This window comes from Amaranthus tricolor, chromosome 7, assembly GCF_026212465.1.
Source record: "Amaranthus tricolor cultivar Red isolate AtriRed21 chromosome 7, ASM2621246v1, whole genome shotgun sequence".
NCBI classification, from domain to species: domain Eukaryota; kingdom Viridiplantae; phylum Streptophyta; class Magnoliopsida; order Caryophyllales; family Amaranthaceae; genus Amaranthus; species Amaranthus tricolor.
In genome coordinates, this window is record NC_080053.1 from 29,753,150 (window position 1) to 29,778,458 (window position 25,309).

Here is a 25,309-nt window from a genome sequence, read left to right on the forward strand (position 1 = left end):
TAGTGCTTAAGTAGATAAAAACTTTGTTATTTCAAAATCCAACCAAGTTGTTTTCCTTAATGTATACCTTATCAAAGTAAAATCAATTGTAATACACAGATGTACGCATTGTAAATCCTTAATTTTTAAAATTTAAGCACCTCATATTATTATTTTAAATATTTACTAATTTCAAATTACACTTAAAAAATAAAAGAGAAAAATATCTAATGTATTTTTAGTCATTATTAAAAATTCAAAGTGGAGTTTTGTGTAGGTTAAAACTTAAAAGGGAAGGTTCCATTTTCCATGTAATATATATTGAATTCGAATTTAACGTAGGTCTTTTTTTTTTTGTCGACCATAATTCCAAAAAAAAATTATATATAAAAAGAAAATTCGAACTTCGGTGTATTATTCCCCTCCAAAGTAAACGTCCAAGTTCAAAGCCCTATTTTCTGTATTCCTTCTTCAGATTGTTTGAAGGTGAGTTTTGCTTTTTTAACTTCATATGTAAGAAGTATATTGTAACTAGGGATTTTTTTGTTTAATTTTAAGTCATATTCTTTGTCAATACAATTATTTGGTTTTTTGGTTGAATAATTCGTGTTTTGTGTTTAGTTTAGTCATTTCTGTGTTGGCGAGCTGTTTGTTTAATTGTCCGATTAAATGTTTGATTTTCCTATCTATTAATTGGGTTATTTAGAAAAAATGATTCCTTTACCTTGAAAGATGCGATAAGAAACAAAAACTTAGGAATTGGTTGTAATTTGAATTGTTAATTGATACTTGATCATTGAACATTTTATAAGTTCATGGAATCACCATTCTTGAGCTCTTAGATTAGGGAAATTTTGTTCATTGTCGATGAAGTCAAAGATTTAGTTTTTTGATTTGGAATTCTGATGGATTGGAGTAAGATGGCTCATTAAGTTATGTAAACTTCTCATTTATGTGAAGTTATATGATTTTTGGTGTCAAGGTTTCAATTGGAAACAACTCTTTGTTATTATAAAAGTAAGGTTGCTCACATTCGAGCCCTCAAAACCCCTTAACTTTGCTTAGGTGGAAGTCTAGGCGAAATCCATTGGGGGTAATGGATTATTGTTAAGTATAAGGAAAACACATCCTCTAATGGACTAGCGTGTCTTGTTAGCATAAATTTTAGTCCAGGGTTTGGTTTTAGACTATGAGATGACCGGCCTATACAACTCGCTACAAAACTTGAGATGTGTTTTATAGCACAAAACCATGAATTTTTCCAAGAAAGAGGGCTTGATATATTATGAAAAAAAACCACACACTAATTTTTCTAATTTTTGTAGTCAGAGTCAAATCCTTGAAATGATATCAGAGATCTTCTTATGGTGATGAACGACATAGCTATTCAGTGAGTTGATAGATATGCTATTCAAGATGAAAATTTTGTCCTTTCCACATCATTTTTCTCAGCTTTTGTTTATTTAGGGAAGAGCTTATTTGGATCCTTTCATATTGAACATGTTGATTTGGAGATTGAGGCTAATAAGGTGATAGTCTAGATAGTTGGTCATGATCATGAATAACCAAAGTTCTTAGAAGGCTCCTGATATGTCCATTAGAATTTTTGAGAAAAAGGAGAGTTATGTAAGACTAATAGATAGAACACCAAAAAGAGCAAGCTCTTCCATACATGGAATGAAGCTACTAATGCATATGCTTAAGTTGGGGAATAGTAGGAAACCAATGCTTTTTTGGTTATGATTTTTATCCAACCCTTTTTTTGATCAAACTTGATCATATGGCGTTCGTCTTTAATAGGAATTGATAATATATGAATATATAAACATGTCATCCATTGTCTTGCACCACTTACCTTTGCAGTTTCCAATTTCTATCCAATTTATGAACTGTGTTTAAAACCTGTTACATACTAGCGACAAATTGGTTTGAGCAGTTACCGAGTACTTAAGTGCATTAACATTACTCGTAATTAGTTTCTAAGGATGCATAATCTAATCTACCTTTTAAAATACTTGGAATCCTTTGTAAGTTTTTGACCATTGTCATTCATGCACTTATCTTCATTTATCTTTACCTCCTTTTCTTCTGATTATATATTTCTCAACCTGGATAAAAAAACCCCACTCGTGATTTTCTAGTTGGTGAAATTTGTCCAAGTTTTCTCCACTTTTGTATTTTTCTTCTACAAGTTATGTTTTAGTGCTGAAGTCACTTCCCTTTTTATGTTGTGACTTTTCACAAGTCTTGTTGGAACATATGAGGAACTGGGAGGATGGACTTACAAACTCATGAGAAATGTTGATGATTATTACAGCTTCATTATACTACATATTTATATATTTGCTCTCTTAGTTAATACATGTCTGTACAGGTTTGTAATTATGGGAGGATATATCTCATCTGGGATTGTACCTGAAGCTGCAAGGAATCAGGAAGTGTTGACCAAAGTCTCCGAAAAGGATCAAAAACCGAAAAAGAAGATTTGTTGTGCATGTCCTGAGACTAAGAAGTTGCGAGATGAATGTATAGTAGAGCACGGTGAAGCTGCATGTGCCAAGTGGATTGAAGCGCATAACCAATGTCTTCGTGCAGAGGGCTTTAACGTATGATGAAGAGTCAGATTCTGAAGGTATTGAGCTCCTTCAGTTATGCAGATATAGTTAGGTTTTTCTCAGATTTATACACATGTTTAACACATAAAGTATCACAGCAATTTTGAGATGAGCTTTTCTGTTATTATTAGATGTCTTATCCATACTGTTAAATTTGTGAAGCATTGATTTTCTGATACTCAAGTAGATTTATATTTTATGATACATTATGCCTATCTTTCCCCGATTCTTATTCATCTCGATTCACCGACTATCATTTCTTTTCGTGACAATTTTGCTGCGAGGGGCAGGGGATACTCGTGCACAGATAATGGTCTCATTTTCTTATGTTGTATTTTTGCTTCTGAGTGAATTTACTATGTTGGCTGCTTGTGCTTGATGGTCAGTTGTCTTGAGGGCTGATTAATGAAAACTACACTCAATTGTCTTAATCTTTCCATTATATTAGTAGCCTTGAGTTCAGCTGATACGAGGAATATAGCTGAAGCTTTACCACAAATAACAAACAGAAACCTCTTGCTAATTAAATTCTGATATAACAGAAGACGCAGAAAATAATCATGTTACCAAAAAGAAAAGAGCAAGAGAAATAAAGTTATGTTAATAGTACTAAAAGCCCATATGATATAGCAGTATAACTACAACTAGGCACATAGAACCATTACAAGACTGTAATTTAAGAAAGAACGCATATAGGACACTTCAAACATACTCCTCAGGTGAAGATAATGAAGTGTGACATTTTATTCTCGGTAGGAACATATTTCGTATTTGACTACTATTTCCTATGTAGCTCAAAATGAACCCTAAGGTGATCATTTGAGTATAGGTTACTTCCAGGTGGTCAGTGGCAGTGGCAGTCAGCACAGCTGCAGCTGCTGCCGCACTTGCACTTGCAGTCATTCTCTGCACCATCCATCATCGCGAACTCTGGATACCTGTAAAATCATACCCAGATGTTCTTTTAGTAATACTCTGTAGAACCGAGTCTTTAAATGTTGAATATGAATATTTCATACAACTTACTCTGTCTCAATGATCTCAACTCCATATTGGTTTCCTTTCTTTCTGAGGAAGAGTAAATGTAAAATCAGTGTCAGTTCCAATTATCTTTGAAAAAGTTTTAGAATACTAAAATATGTAGTTCTAGAATTGGTTTAGACGACGAGCATAAAATGAAAAAAAATCCTATCTTATAAAGTCCATCGAAAGAAGCTAACAAGAATTTTATATGATCACACCTTAGGGGTCAGCTTGATAAAAACAAGATGAGTTTTCATATTTGACAGTAGATTCAGAAAACTATTATACTTTATGAAAAAAATATCATTTTAAATAGTATACAATGAAACAAGTCAACCTTATGAAAAATTCCATTGTAAGAGAGTATACTACTGTCAATTTTCGATGGTGCCAAAGATTTATAGTTCATTAATTTTAAGTTATAATGGGAAATAGCAAAAAATGTCTCGCTCAATTATGCACAATTCTTGTTCATGTGAAATTATAGATGATGATTGCTATCTAGGTTCAACTGGACGCAACTTTGTAGTTTTTAAAAGGGTAGGTTGCGTACTTCAAACCCTTCTCCTAACATTGCTTAAGTGAAATCCACTCAAAGACATTAGGGTGATGGGATGTAAATAGTGTACTAAAATAAATAATATAGACTTTATCAAATGAAAGAATACTTACGTGCACTGGCTGCGGTCAGCACAGTCGCAGTTTCCACACTTGTCTGCCATCGTTGATTGAGAATTAAAAATTAAAAGCTGCTAGTTATGGTTTTAGAGGCGTGTTTTGCGAGTTTGGATGATGAGATGATGTTATTCACTCTAGCTTGGTATTTATAGAGGAAAAGTCAAGTTTCGAGATTAGGTGAAAGGATGTAAGTTGGATGCAGAGAGAAGCCACACACAACACACCACACGCCACACGCCACATGCCACTTCGATAGAGAAGGGCATTCAAAGGGAATCTGATCAATTGATGGTTAGAAGTGTTGAGACCAGTAAAGGTGTGTTCGGCAATCTATTCTCATCTCCTGTCATCTCCCCCTTTTCAGGGCAGAATGATTTTTCATCACTTTCCTTTCCTGCTATCTTTTTTACTTCTGCATTGCATGCATCTTAGACTTATGTCCAGCTGTAGCCAATTTGTTCTCTGCCCCATTTCAGGGTAACTCTCAAACCTGGTACAACAGATTAAGTTTTATTGGTGTTTAGTGTTTACTACTGTACTGTTTAATTAGGCAGAATCACAGGAGGAAAGATATCAACTTATACATGTGAAAAATAATTTGGTAACGACAACAAACGAATTCGTAATTTCGTTTGAGTAACAACTAATAAGGTTAAGGTTGCGTAAATCTAACTTCTTCAAATTCTGGTTAAGTGAGTTACGTACATTTAAGCTTGTTTATATTAGATTGAGGTGGTGTCTCGGGTTCGAAATAAGTATGTCCATCCTTGTTTTGGAGTACCATTGATTTCTGGGTTTGGAAATTAAAGTAGAATCTTTTTACTTCAAGATAGATGGAATATGAAAGATAATTGCTTGTCAAATTAAAATAAAAATTAAAACAGGAAATGCAAAAGATGGTTGCTTGTCAAATTATTTGTTTAAGATGGACATTTTAGAGCAAAATCAGTTTTGTTGGGGAAACTATTGTTTGTCTATAGAATCATTGCACATATTTTTATCAACGATTAACAAATATGCTCACTTTTCATCATGTACTATTTTAATTTATTTTATTTATTGATACTTGTTAGAAAATTATATTCCTCAACGGAGATTATCAAATTATATGACTTCATTAAATGAATTTGAATCTAATATATTCTTAAATTGAGGGTCTTATTGATTTAAATGAATTTAAATCTAATATTTTCTTAAATTGAGGCCTTAAGGGTCTTATTGGCTGTAACTTTCTCTTCTTCTTTGATAAGGGTATGATTTGTTATTTTCTGACACTTTTTAAATTCTAGTTATGATTTTTATAAGTGGGATTTAGTGATTATGATGATGGTGATAGCAATTTATTTTTCTAAGTGTATAATTCAAAAAATATAATCTTACTTTTGGGTGAAAAAGAGTATTGTTGACGTTTCAACAAAGTAGCATACATGGCATCAGATTGAGAAAAAGAAACGTAACAAAACGACAATGGAATCCGAATAAATGAATTTTCATAGTCATGAAAAGATAATTTTAGGATAAAAAGAAATTCAAAAGCTTCTTTAAATTGGATGGCTACGAGTATACCAAATCACAATTGCTTGGAATTTGGAACTACCATTCAAATATATTTGAGTAAACTTATTATACAATCTTTATGTACATAAAAATATTTTTAAAAAAAGTTGTAATACATCTCTCAAATCTCGAACCAAAAATCTAAACTAAAGTAATCCAATTTGATACAACATTTCAAAAATACACAAAAAAAAAAAAAAAAATTAGCCCGACTAAAAATGTCAAATCAAAAAATTTGATCATCGAATTAAACACTTTTCATATATCGTTTACCAAATGTATATTATTCTTCCAATCAATTGGTCAAAATCATATAAAGAACACTTTTGCAAGTAAAGTTTAGCAAATTGAAGAATCTCATCTAAAACTTTAGAAATGCTTTGATGTGAAAATTTGAAATACATAAAGAGAAAAAAATAAAAAAATTAACAAAATAAACAAAGTTTTAAATTTATTCTAAAAGTAAGCGTGAAATTTCTATACTTGAGGTTTGAGGCTGTTCGCAGTTACTAACTGGGAACAGGTCAAATTAGGTCAAATAGCTGTTCGCAGTTAGTAAGTGCGAATAGCTGTTTTGTCTGTTTTGATCTGTTCGCAATTAGTAACTGCGAACAGCCTCAAACCTCAGGTTTGGAAATTTCACGCTTACTTTTGGAATAAGTTTAAAATTTAGTTTATTTTGTTAATTGTTTTTATTTTTTCAATTATGTATTTCAAATTTTCGAGTATTGTTTGATCAAGACTCTCATCTAAGACTTTTGTACTTGGAGCTTTGTTTGATCAAGACTCCCAATCTCCCTGGTGGAGAAGTAATTATGCAACTTTCTTTGAGAAAATGCAAGGATGGATAGATGCCAAAAATTAGACCTTGCAATGATAATAGTTAAAAATAAATTTTCATAGCTATACGTTGATATCGAATCATAAGAGAAAGGATGGTAGACAAATTAATTAGTGAGCTCTTTCATATGTTATCAAATGATTTTGGAATGAAACTAATTTATTAGTAAATCTGACATTATTGTGATTAAAATGTCCTCTAATATATATATATTGAGTCAAAAAATTCCAATTAATTACTTATACGCGTTTATGATTTAAGAAAATGATTTTTTTTAACTTATGATGAAAGTGTAAAGATATAATTACGAGACCAGTGAGTAACGAGATATGAGCAATCAAATAGTCAAATGGGCATTATTTGATCCTAATTTTAAGTTTTGACTTTTGATGCCATTTATTTTGTGAAAGTTTATTACTAAGTATTAAATATATATATATATATATGAGAGAAAGGTAGAAAAAGTACCATTTGAAAATTATAAAAGGTTAAAGAGCTAAAGAAGCTAAAACCTTAGAATGTAGTGCCCATTTCACCACTTTGATTGTTTAGCAATGTCATAGTAAGAAACAACTAAACTAAAATAGGTAAAAGAATTTCTTAGTTACAAGTTTGCATAGACCTTAAATTAGTGATCATTTAAAGAAAAGCATCACAAAATGTTTGTGAATTATAGTTAAATAATAATAATAATAATAATAATAATAATAATAATAATAATAATAATAATAATTGTTATGAATGGTAGTATACTAATGTGGTAGTATACTAATGTGTGACTTGAGTGCACATAAATGGGGTGAATTCATTAGTGTGACTCTTGGTACTTTGGTAACTAAATGGGTGTAATTATGTGTAGAGTATTCATGCAGAATTATGGGTGTTAATGAAGATTAATGAAGAATATGTAAAGGTTTGATTAAGTATGCTCGATCAAGTTCTGTCAGAGGAAGCTGTAGGGTCGCTCGACCCATTCGCTCGACCGAGCGAGCTTTTTGGTGGGTCGAGCGGTCAGTCAGAATGCTCCAGTTTTTGCTACTTCTCGCTCGACCGAGCCGCTCGACCCGAGCGAGCTCTCTGTTCAATCGAGCGGATTCTCTGATATGCATGGGATGCTTGTTTTCGACCTTTCAAATCCTTAGAGTTATTTCATAGTATTCGTTATTCAATATTAACTATGTATTCAAGTGAGCTATTCATATTCATGTACCTAGTACTATAAATAGAGCTCTCATACTCACACATCAAACACAACCCCTAAGCCAAACACATAGCCTTTCTTGTTTGTTATCTCTATCTCAATTGTAATTCTTCATATTGAAGTGTTGTTTGTATTCTTTTGATATAATATAAACAGAAACTACACACCACGGAGGACGTAGCCATCATTGGGTGAACCTCCTTAAATCTTTGTGTCCTTTTTAGTTACATTGTCAAACTTTGTTTGTTCGTTGTTGTTTGTTCTTAGCATCGTAACGTTATTGGCGATCATTTTCAATAATAATAATAATAATACTCCGTCTCTTTGAATTTAGCACATAACGTAAAATAAAGCGAGGTTTTTTTCATCATTTATAATCACTCTTAATTTGTATTTCATTCTTAATCTTAAAGTTAAAACAAAACCAAGTGTAATCTGATTTATTTTGTCACAATAAAAAGTCTAATTATATTAACTTTTTATAATTTTTAAATTGAAATTATACATAACAAATATGCAGAATTAAATAAAATACAAAATATGCACAATTAAATAAAACACACGTGTTGAAGCGGAGGGAGTAATAAACTAAACCAAATATATTAATACCAATATAAAAAAAAGGAGTAGGCACAAAAGGGCCATTACATTTTACATATTAGTGACAATAACTAAGAAATTATTCCATGATCAAGTACTTCTCTTATAGGAGAGCATGATACATTAGTACATATTAAGTAGACGATTAAAGGCTCTAAATTAAATGATTAATCATTGATTTGAAGGCATGCAATTAGAGATAATAAGCAGGCCAGTTGTTTGCTTAGTGACTGCAGCAGGAGCAGCTGGTGCATGAGCAGCCAGCACCGCACTTGCACCCATCACAGTTCCCGCCTTCCTCCACCATGCCATCATAGTAGCTGCACAAGATCGTCAACGTAAAATATCGATTAGATTATCGAAATAAATGGAAAAGGAGAAGTCACGTGGACAATCATTGGGAGTTCAGATCAGTATTAAATAATTCACGAATCTCCTCGAAAATTGCAATTGAAAAAACGAATTATGGTCGGTTTTGGGCTATTCTTGAACAAACTTAAGCAAATTAGGAATTCAAAAAGCGAATTAGCTGGCAAATTATGTTAAACCGGTTGAGACAAATTTATTAGTTCATGTAGCTGAACATAATCTTTGAGATTTAATTTTTGATATGGTTGTTGTATAAAGTCGATCTTGATACTTCAACCGTGGTTGCGATGGTATTTTAACATGGTATTAGAAGCACAAATCATGTTTAGATATTTCACCCCTCCTTAAAGTAAAAAAATTAGCGTTACGTATGAGGCAGACTTATATTGCTTCAGCAATCTTGTTTGCCTAAAAGAATCTTATATGAAGAAATCAATCTTTTAGAATTAAAGTTTTGGATCACTGTTGTATAAGTTCAATCTTGATACTTTATCAACTTAAATTTATTGCTTTACATGGTTTTAAGCACAAATCATAGTTCATATATTTTCACTCATATTTTCATAGTTCTAGCCTAAAAAGCTGTCATGTGGAGGGACATGAAAAATTATGTAACCATTTTTAAAATTTCAACCATCAGCTTAAAATTTTTATTTCGTCAAGAATAGTTTACATCATAAGACATTAGTTAACTTACATGGTGTCATCCTCTATGATCTCAACTCCATACTGGTTTCCCTTCTTCCTGTGAAAGTGTAGAGCTTAAGCTAAATTAAATGCAAGAATCTCATGTGCATATTATAAAACTTATTATCATAACGTATAATTGTTTATAGTGCAAAAATACGGTTTGGAAAGTTGCGGCAATAGTCGCGAAATGGATATCACAGCCAGATGATTTTACAGTCAATACGGCTTATATTTCAATCGCGGTAAACTTAAAATCTTTAGAATACGGTCGTAATACAGTGATAATGCGAACTTAGAATAGTAAATTTTGTTTAAAGGAACTTACACACACTGGTTCTTGTCAGAACAGTCACAGTTTCCACAACTGCCAGACATGATTATGAACTTAGATTACTGACTTTGAGCTTAATTTAGATCGAGAGAAGTATTTGTTGGAATGAATTTGCTGTGGATTTGAAGAAATGCAACACAGAACTGTATTTATAGACCACACAAGAGCTAGATTTAGCTGATAGGAGATTCAGAGGCGGAGCAAAAATACACAATACTTATCAATATGTGAGGTCGTTTGTGCAATCGGGTATCTTACACATGCCTAAAACCACCTTTGAGAGCATATTGATATTCTATTTTGTGGGTCCAAAAGAATACTTTTACGTCATAAGAGTGCTTCAACCATCCAAAACGAATCTCTTTTTCTTAAAATTTCAACTGGTGAAGGTCATCATCACTCATGGTCTCTTCTCCTCCCCCTATTTTGCCCTTTCGTCCTTTGCTTTCTTTTTAATAGTGTATTGTTTGCTTTCTGTCGTGACTAATAATACGTTAACGGGATAATCGAGTAATGTATTTGTCGTATAATCAAATATTGGCCAAGACTGTAAGATATCTCTAAAACTCGTCTAATATGCGAATTTCTTTTATTGGTATGGATCGATTGTATCAACCTGATAAATTTGAAAGCTTATGACTCCAATGTGAAAACTTACACCAATAATAAACCTACATGAAATCTATCATAAATTTGTGACTCAATCTCGTATGATTCATGAAAAAGTTTAGAAAGCTTTAGATCATAGTTGTAACTTTGTGATGAGTATGACCAATATATTAGAGAATCATTTTCTCATAAGTAGGGTAGTCAAGGGCTAAGAAAAAAATGTTCTTTGAAGCCAACACTTGAGACGATGGCTGAAACAAAAACCAAACTATAGTTGTTCAAGAGACCAAACTTCATAGAAATTCTTCATAGCTAATGCCTAATATCATAAAAAGAAATTTTCAAAAGTTGAGGGGGGTGGCCGACCCAAGCCAAGCCTAGCTTTGCCTATGATTCGACAACAGCCTCCTCACTAAAACTATTCGACAACAAGTTTTAAACATATCGGATAACGCAAGAATAAAAGTCTATAAATAACAAACCGAATTTACAAATTAATTTAATTAAAATCCGAATTCACCAAGCATGATAGCAAGTATTGATTTAAAGGTTTAAATCTGTAAGTAACTGATTACACTCCAGCTAAAGACTAAAACAATGGTAAGACTAGTACTCTAGGAGTGTTTCAGAGAATTTCATACCCAAAAATTCAAAAACAAAAAGATAAAAGAATGTGTATGTATGAATCGTCGATCAAAACCTCCGGAAATATGGTGTAACAAAAATCAGAGCTAGACGCTTGATAAGCATGATACTGAAGCGAATCAGTAGCGTACAACGTCCTGTAGACAGTCGTAGAAGTGAGATATGTCGATCTTTTCTTTGCCTGAGTAAATGGCTTCTGCGTTACCACCTCGGTCTCCTTGAGCAGCCATTTCAATTAACATGTAAACTTTCTTGATTGGCATCTGCAAACCAACAAAAGTAAATCAGGGACTACATAAATTTTTGCACGGATTATTACAAATTATACCTAAAAGGTTTCCTTAAAGAAACGAAACATCGCAATTGTAGCATTATAAAAGTTAATACTTGAATCGAAACGAGATGGAAAACAGCAGAAGGGTAAACTTACATCATTTAGCGCGTCAGCAGCAGAATCTATGTCATCCTCCGAGAAGACATCGAGTTGCTTCAACACCTGAACAACAAAAGAATTTACTACGAATCCGAGGAAAAGCAAATATAATTAAAAGAGGATTTTACATGACAATATTCAAATGTCCATCCATGAATATTGCACTAGACAAGTCTCCCTTTGTCCTGATGAGTTTGCCCCCAATTACTAGTTTCAGGTCTCCCTTTTGAGTTCGTCTCTTTTCCTATTTTAGAAGGTCGCCCCACTTTTTTCACTCGATTTCTCTCCTTCTCATTTAGCCCCACCCATATACACTAGTCTCTTCTAAAAAACAATTACGTCTCCATGGGGCAAACTCACGCGGACAGAAGAGTCTGGTGTTGCATCCCAAAATTTAAAGATATTTGATACTTAATAGCCCAGCCTCCAGAGACAAAATACTTCCGTTGAAACGGGACAACCACAGCTAACATTTTGCACTGGCAGTCAAAAGATATGTATAAGAGACTAAGAAATCATATGAAATTCTTTCAGGCAAAACATTAACATCATGTTCGGTTGCTGGCATTAAATGGTGGAAATAGCAACGAAAATTGTGAAGAAAAACACATGTTTGCGGATAAGTGTTTCAATACCATGATAATGACAGTCATTTAATGAAAATTAACACAAACTCATCTTTATTACCACCTTTTATGACCAAGTACCAAACGGGGCCTAAAGACTGCAAGGGTCCACAATCATATCCCACCCTCTCTATAAAAGAGAATTGGAGAATCCAAAGGCTTTTAAAGTCATCACATCACACCACATCATCAATATTAATACTATCAAGTACCATCATAAGCATATAATCCAAAATCTAGGATTCACACGAATGATCATATACCAAACAATCTTCTATGTTGACTGTTGAGTATGATCATAAATAATCTTAAATACTTGTACAAGAGTTCCCAACTCAATTAACTCTTTCAAAAACTAAATGCACTATTTTTTTTATTGATTCTATTATATCTTTTAACAACAATTGCACATAATAAAATCATCTTCAGTTTAGAATTTGTATTTACAAAAAAAGCCCCTAGATGTATTTAGAAAAAGAGATTTTATGTACCTTTCGAGCATCTTCTGCTTTCAGAGTTGGTACATTATAGGTGACTGAGAACGCATCACGGACGCCAATTGAATCCAAGAAACCAACTTCACTGGTTGTCCCTATCACAAGAAGTTTCTTTCCCTGGAGATAATGACAATGTTATTTATACTAAAACAGAATTAGGAGTGTAGGAAATACAAGACAGCACCAGTGGCAGATAAAAGAGAACAATATGAGTTGCTGCAATTATCACAGAAGATTCCTTCAATTATAGAATGTTTAATAACATATGAGTGATACAGTAATGGGTGACTTAAATGCACAAATTAGCGAATTACAAACATAACATCTTTTAATAGGCAAAGTTCCAGACAGAAACATCTGAGTCGACCTGCACCATAAGCTTAAAAGTAGTAACATGTATATATTGGATTAATTTCTACAAAAACTTGCAGGTATCCACCAACAAGGCAAAATCGCACGAATGTTTGTATTTTGCATGTTATGCACACAAATAGCAGAACCCTTATGTAATAAAAGCACGGGCAGCTGCAATATTCATTCCAAATTAACACTTCTGGTACCAGATGCGGTATGACATATACTTGAGAAAGACTATTTTACAACAGCTAAATGTTCACATATACAGATGTTGAAAAAATGATGCAACAAAAGATTTTACAAATATGGCGCTTCAGTTTTTTTTAATCTTTTTCATATTGAACCACAAAGATAGAGTTGAATCCATATAATGCTCCCCAAACCCACTTAATTGGGTTCTCTTAATGGCATTGGGGTGGTGGAATGGAATAATGAATTTAAAAAATAGAAATTCACCAGTCAAAAACGAAAAATTACTAGTCAGTTTTACAGACTAAACTACAGTATTGGGGTACGTTACGTAGTTTACTATATCCAGAACCTCTCTGGCATGGTAATAATTAGATTTTTCAGATGTCTAATTAGGGAAGGAGACTGTCTAATTCCGTAGTTACTAATGCATATACAAAAATATAAATGAGGCACTGTTGTTGATGTTCTCTAGTCACTTAAACATGAGCCAATTGGGAAGGAGAATGTCTAATTCTCTTTAAGTAAATGAGTGACTGTCGTTGATGTTTTATTAATACTTCTCCTTAATACTTTCCAAAAAATATAGAGTGAAGTTCCGTAATTACTGGTGCATATACAAAAACACTAACCCTCACAGCTCCTAATCTGACCTACTAAGCGCTACAGTAACTAATGCACCATACTTAGACCTATCACTGGAACAAGTATCAGGTGTCCTGAGAAAATGCCTTTGTTCTACTGAACTCCAAGGTATGGTTCCTGTTAGCTTACGAGCATATATTACCAACCAAGATGAATTCCACTCTCCTATCTCTCTAGATTCTCTGCAACTCTTAATCTGCTTCCGCTTCATCTGCCTACCTCTAAAAAACAGAAATACATAAAGCTTAGCAATAAACACAGGACACAACATTTCTAAATTGTTTATATTTTGAGACAAAAGAGATTTTTCCACTTCCTGTCGCACTCTGAGGATAAAATAAGCCTTGAGTCTTGACCTAGTGGTTATTATTGGGCTAGGAAAATGAAAAATCCATCTTTCAGTATATAAGATCATATTCAATGAACAAATTGAAAATCACTGGCAGATAAACATATGCCAACAAAAAAAACTTGCAAATAAGCAGAGAAAAGCATAATAAAAATTCAAAATTAGTCAGTTATATCTGTTAAAGGCCTAACTCTTTAAGCACAGAGATTCCGATACACACCAGTGGAGGAAGTCGTTTCAAGAGAACCAACAATGTCTGTGAGATGATATTTGAAAAACGAGGGCCGATAGCCACATACTCTACGAGCCTGCACAATAACATTGGAATTCATGTTGATCCAACAAGGAAAGCAAAATTAAAGGAAACTGTAAATCAAACGATTGATCAATTCACCTCTCAATGTCATCAAGTATAATTATGCTCAAGGGTGACCTGTAAGCATCCTCAAAAACCTGAAAATAAAACAGTGCAATAGTCAGTAACGTCAGCACACATGCACCTAAGAAAACAAAACCATATCAAGGACAGAAAAAATGAAAAGGAGCAGGTATGCAATAAATATGTCACATCCTTGATATGATAGTTGTGTGCTCATACATGCATAACATACCAAGTACAGAATGAGTGTACACAACAACCAAAAGGTAATATAATCTATGATATAAACACGATGAAACTTACAAAAAAAAAGTCAGAATTATATAAGAAATAGTATTAATAATTAACCTTGACAATATGTGCACATTTAGTACTTTCACTGAGACCAATCATAGATTCCGCTGAAACCTACTCAAAATTTTCAAAACACAAATTACATATTAATCATTGATCCTTGAATTTTTAAGATACCTTTATCATAATAAGAAGCTAACAACTTACAATCTTCACATATGGGAAATCACTACAGATACCAACGGTTGCTGCCATTGCAGTCTTCCCACTATAAAAGGAAAAAGATCAGGAAACAATTAATCATACAAAAACCAGAAAACCAAGCAGATATATTCATTACCTGCCACTTGGACCTTCCAGAAGACAAGTTAGTAGAGGACTGCCTTTGCTAAGTTTTACTTGTTCTGCAAGTAGCATGGTACGTTGCTGGATGTGCTCATGTCGTACACCACACTCCACCATGCCATTAAGCCTACAAGTCACATAAGAAAAGTAAAGTAAAGTGAAAAGTAAAGTTACCATTTAGAGGCATGTTAGCTACAACAAAAAGATCAAATCTGCTGAACTGTTGGCTTGATTAAAAAAATCAGTATGCCATGTCCCACCTGCATCTTTCAAGATCACTAGTAGATGCCCCAAAAGCTGGTCTAACTTCTTCAAGAGCTTCCAGAAAGTCATTCATGGTAACTTTAATGTTCTCCTCATCCACAGGCTTATTAAGATCATCCATGTTTAATTGCCTGTTCAAAGCATATGAAACAGCACTCTTGACAACACCTTCAAGCTCTGCTCCACTGTAGTTCTTTGTTCTGGCAGCTACATTAACGTGGACAAGTATGAATAGCAATAATATATTTTTAACATCAACATCGCTTTCAGTATATCCTATAAAGGGTAAAAGGTGAAGTAGCACAGCAGTGTATTCACCATAAACATTTAAAAAAAAAATAAACAAAAAAAAAACAGGCTATTGAGCAGATCTACATTTCTTTCTTTTTTTTTTATATTCCTATTTCTGAAACTTGACTGAAGAAAGAATCCGCAAGCTTAACAGAACATCTAAACTTGAAACATCAATGTAATTGTTCAGCTTAAAAGCCACCTATTTTTCTAATAACCAACTATCACAGTTCGATTCACCACAAAAACAGAAAGAAAACCTCCAGGCAAACTAGGCTGTTTGTTTAAAGTGGTGAAAAGAACGATATCAACACATAGGTAAAAAGATAAATCAGGGTTACGTTATTGAGTCCAAAAGAAGAGTGAAGAAGTGAACGAGAGAAATAGAATTAAAAACTCCAAATAAAGGACAACCTGTGATACCTCTACCTCATCCAATCGAACCAACAACATTAACCCTTACATCCAAAAAAAAGGAATTTCGGATGCACAGCAAATATAGAAAGAATGTAGCAGTGAACATGGAATGATAAAGGAAACACCATATAAAATGACAAATTTTCTCTTGAACCATGAGTACAGGTAAGAATTAGTAAATAATTTTCATTTGGAGATTTGTTATGAATCAGGAGAATATAATTCTCAAGTGTCAGTATGACAGACATGATTTCATAAACAACAGATTTCGTACATATAACTTTTCAACAGATGGTACACTTCATATTCTATAACTTACAACTTACACTATTTCTGCATATATCTTACCTCCCAAGAATCTGTAAAATAGGCAGAATACACAATGCTTGTATGAATACAATTTTATATTCCCTTCATTTTATCTATCGGATGCTTAATGTAAGCACAAATGTAACCATGAAATATATAAACAATGAACTAGAATATCCTTCTTATGTAACTGTTTACAAGCTTATTATGAAACAAAAACACATGATTTCTACAGGCCAATGAAGCTAAGCCAAGGCCCAACAAAGTGACATTTTCCCACACCATGCTCACAAACAAGAGAAAATGTGAACCCAAAAGTATTCAAAAACCAACCCACATACCCAGTTCAGACAAATTGACATCTGGTGCAAGAAATGAATTTTCTTTCATCTTGGTTGTATGTATTTCAAGAATTTGCAATCGACCAGCTTCATCAGGAAGGCTTATCTCCACCTGAACCTCCAAACGTCCAGGTCTGTCCAGGGAATGAGATAATACAGTCGTCATATAGTTGCCTTTAAACTCGAACTTGAAATCTTCAACAATCAGAAGTCCATAAAACAGAAAGCTCACCTTAAAAGAGCTTCATCAAGCAAATCTTTTCTGTTGGTCATCCCAATCAACAGAACATTATTGAGGGCCTCCACCCCATCAATCTAAATTGCAAGAAGCTTTGAATAATTATTTTGTCACACAGATATACTTATAAAATACTGTTCAGAAAAATGAAAAAGGTTGGTCTTCAAATATACCTTTGTTAGGAGCTGGTTGACGATGCTATCATGAACACCTGTACCATCCCTAGTAGAACCTCTTGACTGGAAAAATATAGAGAAAGACAAATGTTACTTCCATTCTAAAGTGGCTATCAGATTGAAGGGTGAAATGTGAAACTATACCCTGTACCGCATTTCACACTGTTCAAACTGGAATAGTATGCAAACTCCATTTGAAACACTAACTTTTCCCGTTTCTTGTTTGCATCAAGATGGGAAAACTTGTCTTTTATCCTTTTTTGTTATGGTCATACTTGTGCTATACTTTTATGATATACGGCTTTTAATTTATGATTAGTGTTATGTTTATATTTTACCAACTTGTAATCAATGTATTTGGACAGCACCATGGCCCTATCTTAGCTTAATATTGAATGACATTTCGCTTCATGTGTTTCGAAACACTAGATTAATGTTTCTTGTTTCTCGTTTTGTTTCTCGTTCCAATCAAATTTCATTTCGTGTAACATTATCCAGCATTAAACTGTCAAAAGTCCCCTAATAATGTTCTAGATAACTAATCTTTCATACGCCAAATCCCCCACAAACAGATAAAGGCCTTCTCCAAACTTTATAAACTATTCCTGCGCACTTAGACAGGTTAGACCAAACCACCCATTAAACTTGCCGATTAATTACGTCAGCATAAGAAGCCTACTAAGACATTTATTTGATCCAAGAATATCTGTAAACACATAGTAGTCAGGGGGCAAATACAATGCTTCCTAGACAACCAAAAAATTAAGGAAAAAACAGGATTGTATGACCTTGATTATACTATGAAATGCTAGCAACAAAATGACACAAGAGCTATCTGGTAGACACAAACTTTGAACACGCAGAATTAACGACACCAATTTTACGAATATAAAAGGAATGCTTTGATATCTAAAAGTTCATAAACAAACAAGTACGCACAGGTGTGTAGCCAAGAAAACAACAGCTAATATCCAGATTAACCATGAGGTAATAACCTATACACAACTGATGCAAAAAAAATGAAGATCCCTCATTGGTTTCAATATCTTACCTTACATATAGCGTCTATTTCATCAAAGATAATAACATGCAAGTCACTCTGATCCCCTGAAATATGCAAAGTTTATAATATAAAGAAATAAATTTAATTACAGAAAGACTATTATGCAGGAAATAACATAACTACTTCCTTTGCGATCAGTGACCCTAAAAAAGTACAAGCAAACCTCGAGTTCTCTGGTCTTGCTCAGCATCAGCAAATAAATCCCTGATGTTTTTCTCGGTCTCACCGACAAATTTGCTCAACACTTCAGGCCCATTGACGATCTGAGAAAAAAGAAACACACAAATAAATTTACTGCAGCAGAGATAGGAATGGTCTTGGAAGTTTGATATCAAGCAACAAATTTCAACAAATCATTATGTACATGTAGCAAACTCCACCACTTCAGAACTTTGACCGCTTTGAAGCAAAGTATACTTCTCATACAAAGACCAATGTTTAAGTACAATTTCTCTCTATCTCAACCCTCTCCCCTAAAAACACACACACACACACCCCTCTCCAAGAACAAAAGGACCACAATTCAGTACCTTGGAGCTTCTAGCGCGTTAGTGATAAGAATCTCTAAAATTAGCATATCCATTCCTCTAGAAAAAAAAAACAATGGGCCATTCCCAAAAGAGGAAGCAGTAATAACGCCTCACGGAGTTTGGATGTGACAAACAGATAATCGTTGATCTAAAAATTGAAGATCACAATCTAAAATCTCAACAGAAAAGTAAAGACTGGATTCTAGGTACTCGTCAATCGTCTCCAACAAGAGAAAAGTTTTTGGATCATGACAAAGCTTGCTGGAAATCTTCTAGAATAAGCTAAGAGAACTCAGACTATTCTTTCTTTTCCAGTGCAGATCATACAACACTGACGATTTCTTTCCCACCCCTAAAGGGCTCATTTAAATTCTTCTACATATAGCAGGACAATACATTGTTAGACAATTAAAGGAACCGCAAAGTTTAACTTTTTGTATCTTATATACCATCTAAAGAGTGATAGGCCATGTGCACATACTGTAAGTATGAAGTTGTAACAAATCTAACAGGGGAACTCATCCCAAAAATACTAGTCTAGTAAGTGAGAGAGCCCATTTGATTTAAAATGCCCTCATTATTCAAAACCAATCAGGGAAAAATCCCAACTACAATGGACTCAAATTCATTATATTTGGCCCCTTTAAAACCCAACATCCTTGTTTGTCATGGCTATAGCTTAATCCAGGTCATCACTCTATGAACCTCCAGTCTGTAGGCCAAACTCTGTGAACCACCACTCCATAAGACACCCCTAAGAGTTGTCTTTGAAACTAATGTTTTAAATGTTATAACAAACGGAAAACTCGTCCCAAAAGACTAGTCTAGTAGGTGGTGAGAGAGCTCATTTGATCTATAAACCCCTCATCTTGCCCACACAAACGATGTGGGACAAGACTCATAACTTGCAAACATCTTATACTATCTTTGATAGGCCATTGTTATGGCCTTCTAAAGGCTATCACTTTTAATGACACTTAAGGAAAATGAATCTTCTCTTCTACTAATTTAATCAATGATGAGATTTCCAAATTTTTTTCTCAAAAGACTTCCCATGATGCAAGTTTGGCTAAACTACTAGCATGTTTAGTTTTAAAAAATCACCTCCAAGGCAGGATCGAGAGAAATCATTTTGCACTATTTTGCTTTTTGTACGTTTGGTTTTTATGCGGAGAAAACGCATTTTAAAACTATGTCATATTGTCATAGATGATAGAACAAATAGACATAAAAAGAGTTACGTCTTATTCAAAGAAAAAGAAAGGGAGAAAGGATTTGTTCTTGTTTTTAAAGTAAGATAGAAGAAATAGACATAAAAAGAGTTATGTCATATTGTCCTAAAACTTCCCAAATTTGTCCCGTGCCTCCACCACCACTAGGTACCTTCCTTTTTCTAATTTTATCTTTCTTGTAGATTGTTCATCTTTTTTCTATTATTCTACGTTATATATCAACTTTCCTTTCTTTCCCCTAGCTTCTCTATTGTTCTGGTTTTTTTTCTTCCAAATTTCCTTCAATAATAGTGTGATTCAGATAAAAAGAGCACAGGATTTGACAGGAATAGGTACATAAACAGTTAAAAGCAGCAAGATAAGTTGTCAACAAGGACAAAAAAAAGTTTGAAATTTAAAACACTTCTGGTGAAATGTAATTGCAGTTTCATGGGATGTTTGATTGTAAATGTTAACCAAACAAGAATTTGCAAATGTTACCATGATAAACAAGATCACATAAACCACACAATACTAGCAAACGAGCAGCAAAATATCAATAACTCTGAACAGATATGCATTTTTAAGATGCTACTCATAATATATGAATGTCAAATAACAAGCTATAAGGCAAAATAAATTGCCTAGCATCCTCTCAAACATAAGCAGCCCATACAAATTTAACTGGAAGTACCTTTGGATCCTTTCCATTTAACATCTTTCCTATCTGGCGAGCCATCAAAGTCTTGCCGGTACCAGGAGGCCCATAAAGAAGCATTCCCTTAACATGCTTGATTCCCAATCTATGAGTTAGTGAAACACACAAAATGAAGTGAACCATAATCTCAATATTTTACAACCTGTCAACTAAAGCTGAGAACTTACTTGCTAGTGACATGGGGAGGAAAAACCCTGGAGGCAAAAGCTCTCCGAAAGATATCTGCAAATTCTGCACTAAGACCACCTATACCAAGTGCTTTCAAATTGAATTCTTTTTGTCTGAAAAGGTTGCTGCTTGCAGATTCACGCTGATTAATTATCTGATAAGCACATTGGAAAGTCATTTTTCCAACTTTACAATGATAAAATATATTTCTTCATTTTAGAATATTAGCAAATCGGAAACAGAAAACAATTACAAGATTAAGAGTCAACTTCTACCAATATATGTTCAAGGAACAACTACCAAGGTAGACCGTACCTTAATTCCACTGCCACCTGCTGCCTCAAAAATAATATATGTGTCCGCTGTCAGCATTCCCCTTTCATTATCCGATTTTTCCTGTCCCTTAACAACAGCCTGGCTAACTGTGAAAAGAAAGTTATTACCAAGGTACTCAAAAGTAACCTTTTGACCCACTGTCATGACCTGCAGAAAGTAAGTCAAAAAAACTTCTGTAAGATGTGCATTGGACAAGAAAAAAGACCAGAAAAATTATCTTCAAACATTATTGAAATATAACCCAAAATATAAAACATACCAGCATTTCTTCCTAAAAGACAGATCACTAATCTAATCCATTAATCTACTTTTCTTTCTGTTGTTTAAGAAATAAACAAAGATTAGATATTTCAGCCCAAAAAGGTAAATCATTTACTGTCTTAAATCATATATCTCGTCCCAATTAAAAATCCCCTTCCCACGATATACCAAAGACTCGTATCTAAAGCACACTGGTGGTTTTCTTTTGGATGTAAATGGTAATTTCAATAGGGACTCTAGTGTGAGCTGGTTTGAGCAAAAACTATAAAATAAAAATAATTAAAAAAATTGGTTTTTAACCACCAATTATCAACCTTGGACTTCAGAGGTAAAAGGGATAGAAGGTTTTAATCAGTTTCCAAGCTAACTGTTTTAGGAGAAAACTTTAGTAAGAGAGCTACAGGAAACGCACATGAGAAGAGCTTTGTTCATCTACATGAGGGTTATTTCAAGCTAGGCACGTTCGCCATGCAGGAAATGTGTGATGAGGTGTGGACTATTTCATCCTTTCTATTTATACCAATCTTTCCAAGGAGATAAAAATCAAGAGGATCAAAAGTACACAATTTTTTTAGCTATTTCAATGATCAACATGAAATAAAGGCTTTGTGTGGTCTTTCAGGAAAATCAATGATCCAGGCTGAAAATCAGACAATGTCAAGATGTAATACAAGAGAAATAGGTGTGCTATTATGCTTAAAATAAGTATGTGATAAATTACCCAATAAAAGGGAGAAATGTTGAAGCTAGGAAGAAGCCATCAATAGGAAAAAATGTGTGCTACAAAGGACAGTGATGTAATTAGTAGGGCTTAGAAGTAGAATAACTAGGAAGGTTCCTAGTTCACATAGCTAACGAAACAAGGACTCAACTGACTCAAAAAGCACTAACAGGAAAGACAAAGATGAAAGTCGAGGAGCAATAAATCAATAGCTTTGATACTTTTCAATTTGAACAAATGGTTTTAGAAGGCTAGGCTATATAAGTATTTTGGACTAACCTCAAATACCCAAGTCAGATACATCACAAAGAGAATATCCTACAACCTATAAATCTGAGAGTGACAGTGAAAAACACATTTCTCAAGGGTATCAAAGTAAAAGCAACTAGCTTAAGGAAGGACCTTCAAGTGGCTGCTTGATCAGAACTTTACAAAGCACTTTGCTTTAGTGCAGTTGTCTTCTGTGGGAAGACAGTAGACACTAAACATGTGAAGGATGTACCACGGGATGCCATCCTGGTTTTCTGAATAAGGTAAATTTAACTTTTTTTCTATAATAATGAAAGCGATGATTAAAAGGGTCCAAGGCTCTCAGCTCCTTAGTTACAATAGCTCATGAAACGGAAATCATGGTTAAAAGTTAGAACTTATAATTGCTTCCACGGTCCAACTATACAAGTTGAAGCTCCAAATTTCCAAATATATACATACATGCAAACTAAAGCAAACAAACAAAAAGGATGCAAGAAAAAAGAAATGCTTGCCTGGTCAACTAGCCGTCTCTTAATTAGTTGAGATACGACAACAGAATCAACCTGAGTACAAAAACAACTCAGAGAACGTAGAAGATAGAAGCATCAAATTGATAATTAGGGAACACTTTTTTAAAAGAAAAAAGTCTGCCTTTAAATATTAACCAGCATTACAAACCCAAAAATAATACTAATAATCTTAATGGACATTTGGTAAACTCACTTGTTCATCTCTGGCTTTTGCTCTTGATAAATAGTCCAGTTCAAGAGTAAGCACAGTAAGTTTGAAATCTTGAGGAGGAACAAACCTATAAAAAAACAAAATGTCAAAAAAACTGATAAGAAAAAGCACTAACAAATAGAACTACAAACACAATATAACATCTAACCTTTTTACACTAATCGAATCCCCAGTGGAAACTCTCAAATACTTGCGCTGGACAGCATTGAGACCTATGCTCCCATTGGGCACATCGTCATGGGCAGTGTTCAACAATTAAGGAGAAAACAACTCAAAGTAATAGTAAATAATATGAACCAGAATGTTATGCGCACAAAGAACCACATCTTAGCCAAAAAAAACATATTAAAACCTCAAGTACAAACAAGAAACTCATGCTCAAGGCAATTACAAAGAAAAATCAAGACTCATACCTATATCTCTACCAGAAAGATCAAATATGCATCATATGCAATTTAAGTTTTAAGGAAATAAAAATTGTAGAGCCATTTAGATGTAGTTTCATCGTTAGAGTACTTGACTTAACATGAAATACGTGTTTGGGAGTACAGTCCATTGTAGTTATCCTCGAGCAGAAGAAATGTACTCAGAAATTTGTTTCACTAAAGCCCATATACAGGCAAAGATAATCCATGAAATTAGGTAATAAAACTGAGAAGCAACATGATCAAGACTTCCTATTAACAATATTTTCACACCCAAAATCAACCGATATAATCTAAAGTAACACATCACTTACATTCAATTGTTTCACAGTGTCTACTACATAAAGAGCAGAATCCAATCAAAGACCAAATTCAAGGCAAAAAGTGGCAGTCTAAAAACGAAAAATTTAAACCAAGACTCATCTTTGATTTCAATTAAACTACATAGGCAAAGGATATCCAAGAGAAAGGACCCAAGAGTCGCCAACATAAGCAAAAACCAGGCGCGATCCAGGGGCAGCAAGACGACGAAGATCAATAAGGGAACAATAGGCAAAATTGGTGGAGACAAGATCTCTCGCTGGAGTATTCGTGACAATCATGGTATCATTCGCCATTTCTGTGCAACATAAAAATTTAAGACGGAGAGATTTCAAATAATCCATCTATACCTAAATATGCTTATCAATTATCATATAAAAGTAGTTCATTATTCCTGAGATTCTAAAGTTACCAACTACATGCTTGAAATTTGACAAAACTGGCAGTATTTTCGGACGATTCAAAATTTAACAATGCAAAACCTAATTCTAAAGAAAACCCAGAATTGAACCTTATGAATTACGATCATTGCTGCCTACCATCTACCCCCGCAACCGATTCCACTCGAAAGATCTCCCACCCAATAAACTTGACAAAATCGGCAGTAATTTCAGATGATTTCAAAGTTAAACAATGTAAAAGCTAATTCTGAAGAAAACCCAGATTATGACTGACAAATGACGATCGTTTTCATTGAATCCTACCAATAAAATCTACCCCCAAAAGCGATTCTACTCGTACGAGTTCCTCCCTCCACCAGAAAAAAAATTGCAGGCAATTCAATAACAAACAAAAGAAATAAGAATCAAACCTGGAGCAACGTAGATCAGTGCAAAGTTTCAGTGGAATGAATCAGAAAAGCAGTTCAAATGTTGATCAGCAACATCAGGCAGTACAAAGTACGAATTTGAAGAAGAAAATTAGTTTTTTTTTTTTTCTGTTTTTTTTTTTTCCTCAAACAACAATAAAATTTTAGTTATATGAGTATGAATGAATAGTCAAAGAATAGCATAAAGTATCGAATTGCCGCTCGACAGCAGAAGAATGAAGATCTGTCCAAGTAATTGTAGCACTAAATATTTGTATAATCCTAGATATTAGATATTTCATAAATTCTAATTAATCGTGATAAATTAATATTGATCATTAAAATATTAGTCATGACTCATGCTCTAAATTATATTGATGATGGCGGTTAAAATGTAATTTAAAAAAAAAAATAAATGTAATCTTAACTATATTATCCCTTGTTATTTTCAATGTTTTGAAAATAA

At 33.6% G+C, this 25,309-nt stretch overlaps 1 protein-coding gene and 2 long non-coding RNA genes across 4 annotated transcripts; 1 reads left to right on the forward strand and 2 right to left on the reverse strand.

The window, feature by feature from the left end:
• Positions 1-322: 322 nt before the first annotated feature.
• On the forward strand, positions 323-2,824 carry LOC130818046 (uncharacterized). Its single transcript, XR_009043913.1, has 2 exons — positions 323-465; positions 2,354-2,824. It is a non-coding gene; the product is annotated as an uncharacterized LOC130818046 (long non-coding RNA).
• A 365-nt stretch (positions 2,825-3,189) lies between these two features.
• LOC130818047 (uncharacterized) lies at positions 3,190-4,692 on the reverse strand. The gene is made up of 3 exons (XR_009043914.1): positions 4,290-4,692; positions 3,621-3,662; positions 3,190-3,532 (listed from the first exon to the last, which is right to left on the reverse strand). It is a non-coding gene; the product is annotated as an uncharacterized LOC130818047 (long non-coding RNA).
• Positions 4,693-8,475: 3,783 nt separating this feature from the next.
• On the reverse strand, positions 8,476-25,074 carry LOC130817457 (vesicle-fusing ATPase-like). Of its 2 annotated transcripts, XM_057683166.1 has the most exons (24): positions 24,847-25,074; positions 24,174-24,333; positions 23,438-23,533; positions 23,272-23,356; positions 23,061-23,111; positions 21,294-21,461; positions 20,978-21,132; positions 20,787-20,895; positions 18,515-18,614; positions 18,340-18,395; positions 17,286-17,351; positions 17,107-17,189; positions 16,875-17,008; positions 15,513-15,723; positions 15,248-15,379; positions 15,115-15,175; positions 14,962-15,021; positions 14,629-14,687; positions 14,455-14,542; positions 12,689-12,811; positions 11,569-11,634; positions 9,879-11,401; positions 9,561-9,608; positions 8,476-8,814 (listed from the first exon to the last, which is right to left on the reverse strand). In XM_057683166.1, the coding sequence occupies exons 2-22, from the start codon at positions 24,329-24,331 to the stop codon at positions 11,258-11,260; spliced, it is 2,205 nt and encodes a 734-aa protein (XP_057539149.1). In that variant the 5' UTR covers positions 24,332-24,333; positions 24,847-25,074; the 3' UTR covers positions 8,476-8,814; positions 9,561-9,608; positions 9,879-11,257. The 2 variants fall into 2 exon arrangements, with proteins under 2 accessions (XP_057539149.1, XP_057539150.1); XM_057683167.1 differs by lacking the exon at positions 9,561-9,608.
• Positions 25,075-25,309: the final 235 nt, after the last annotated feature.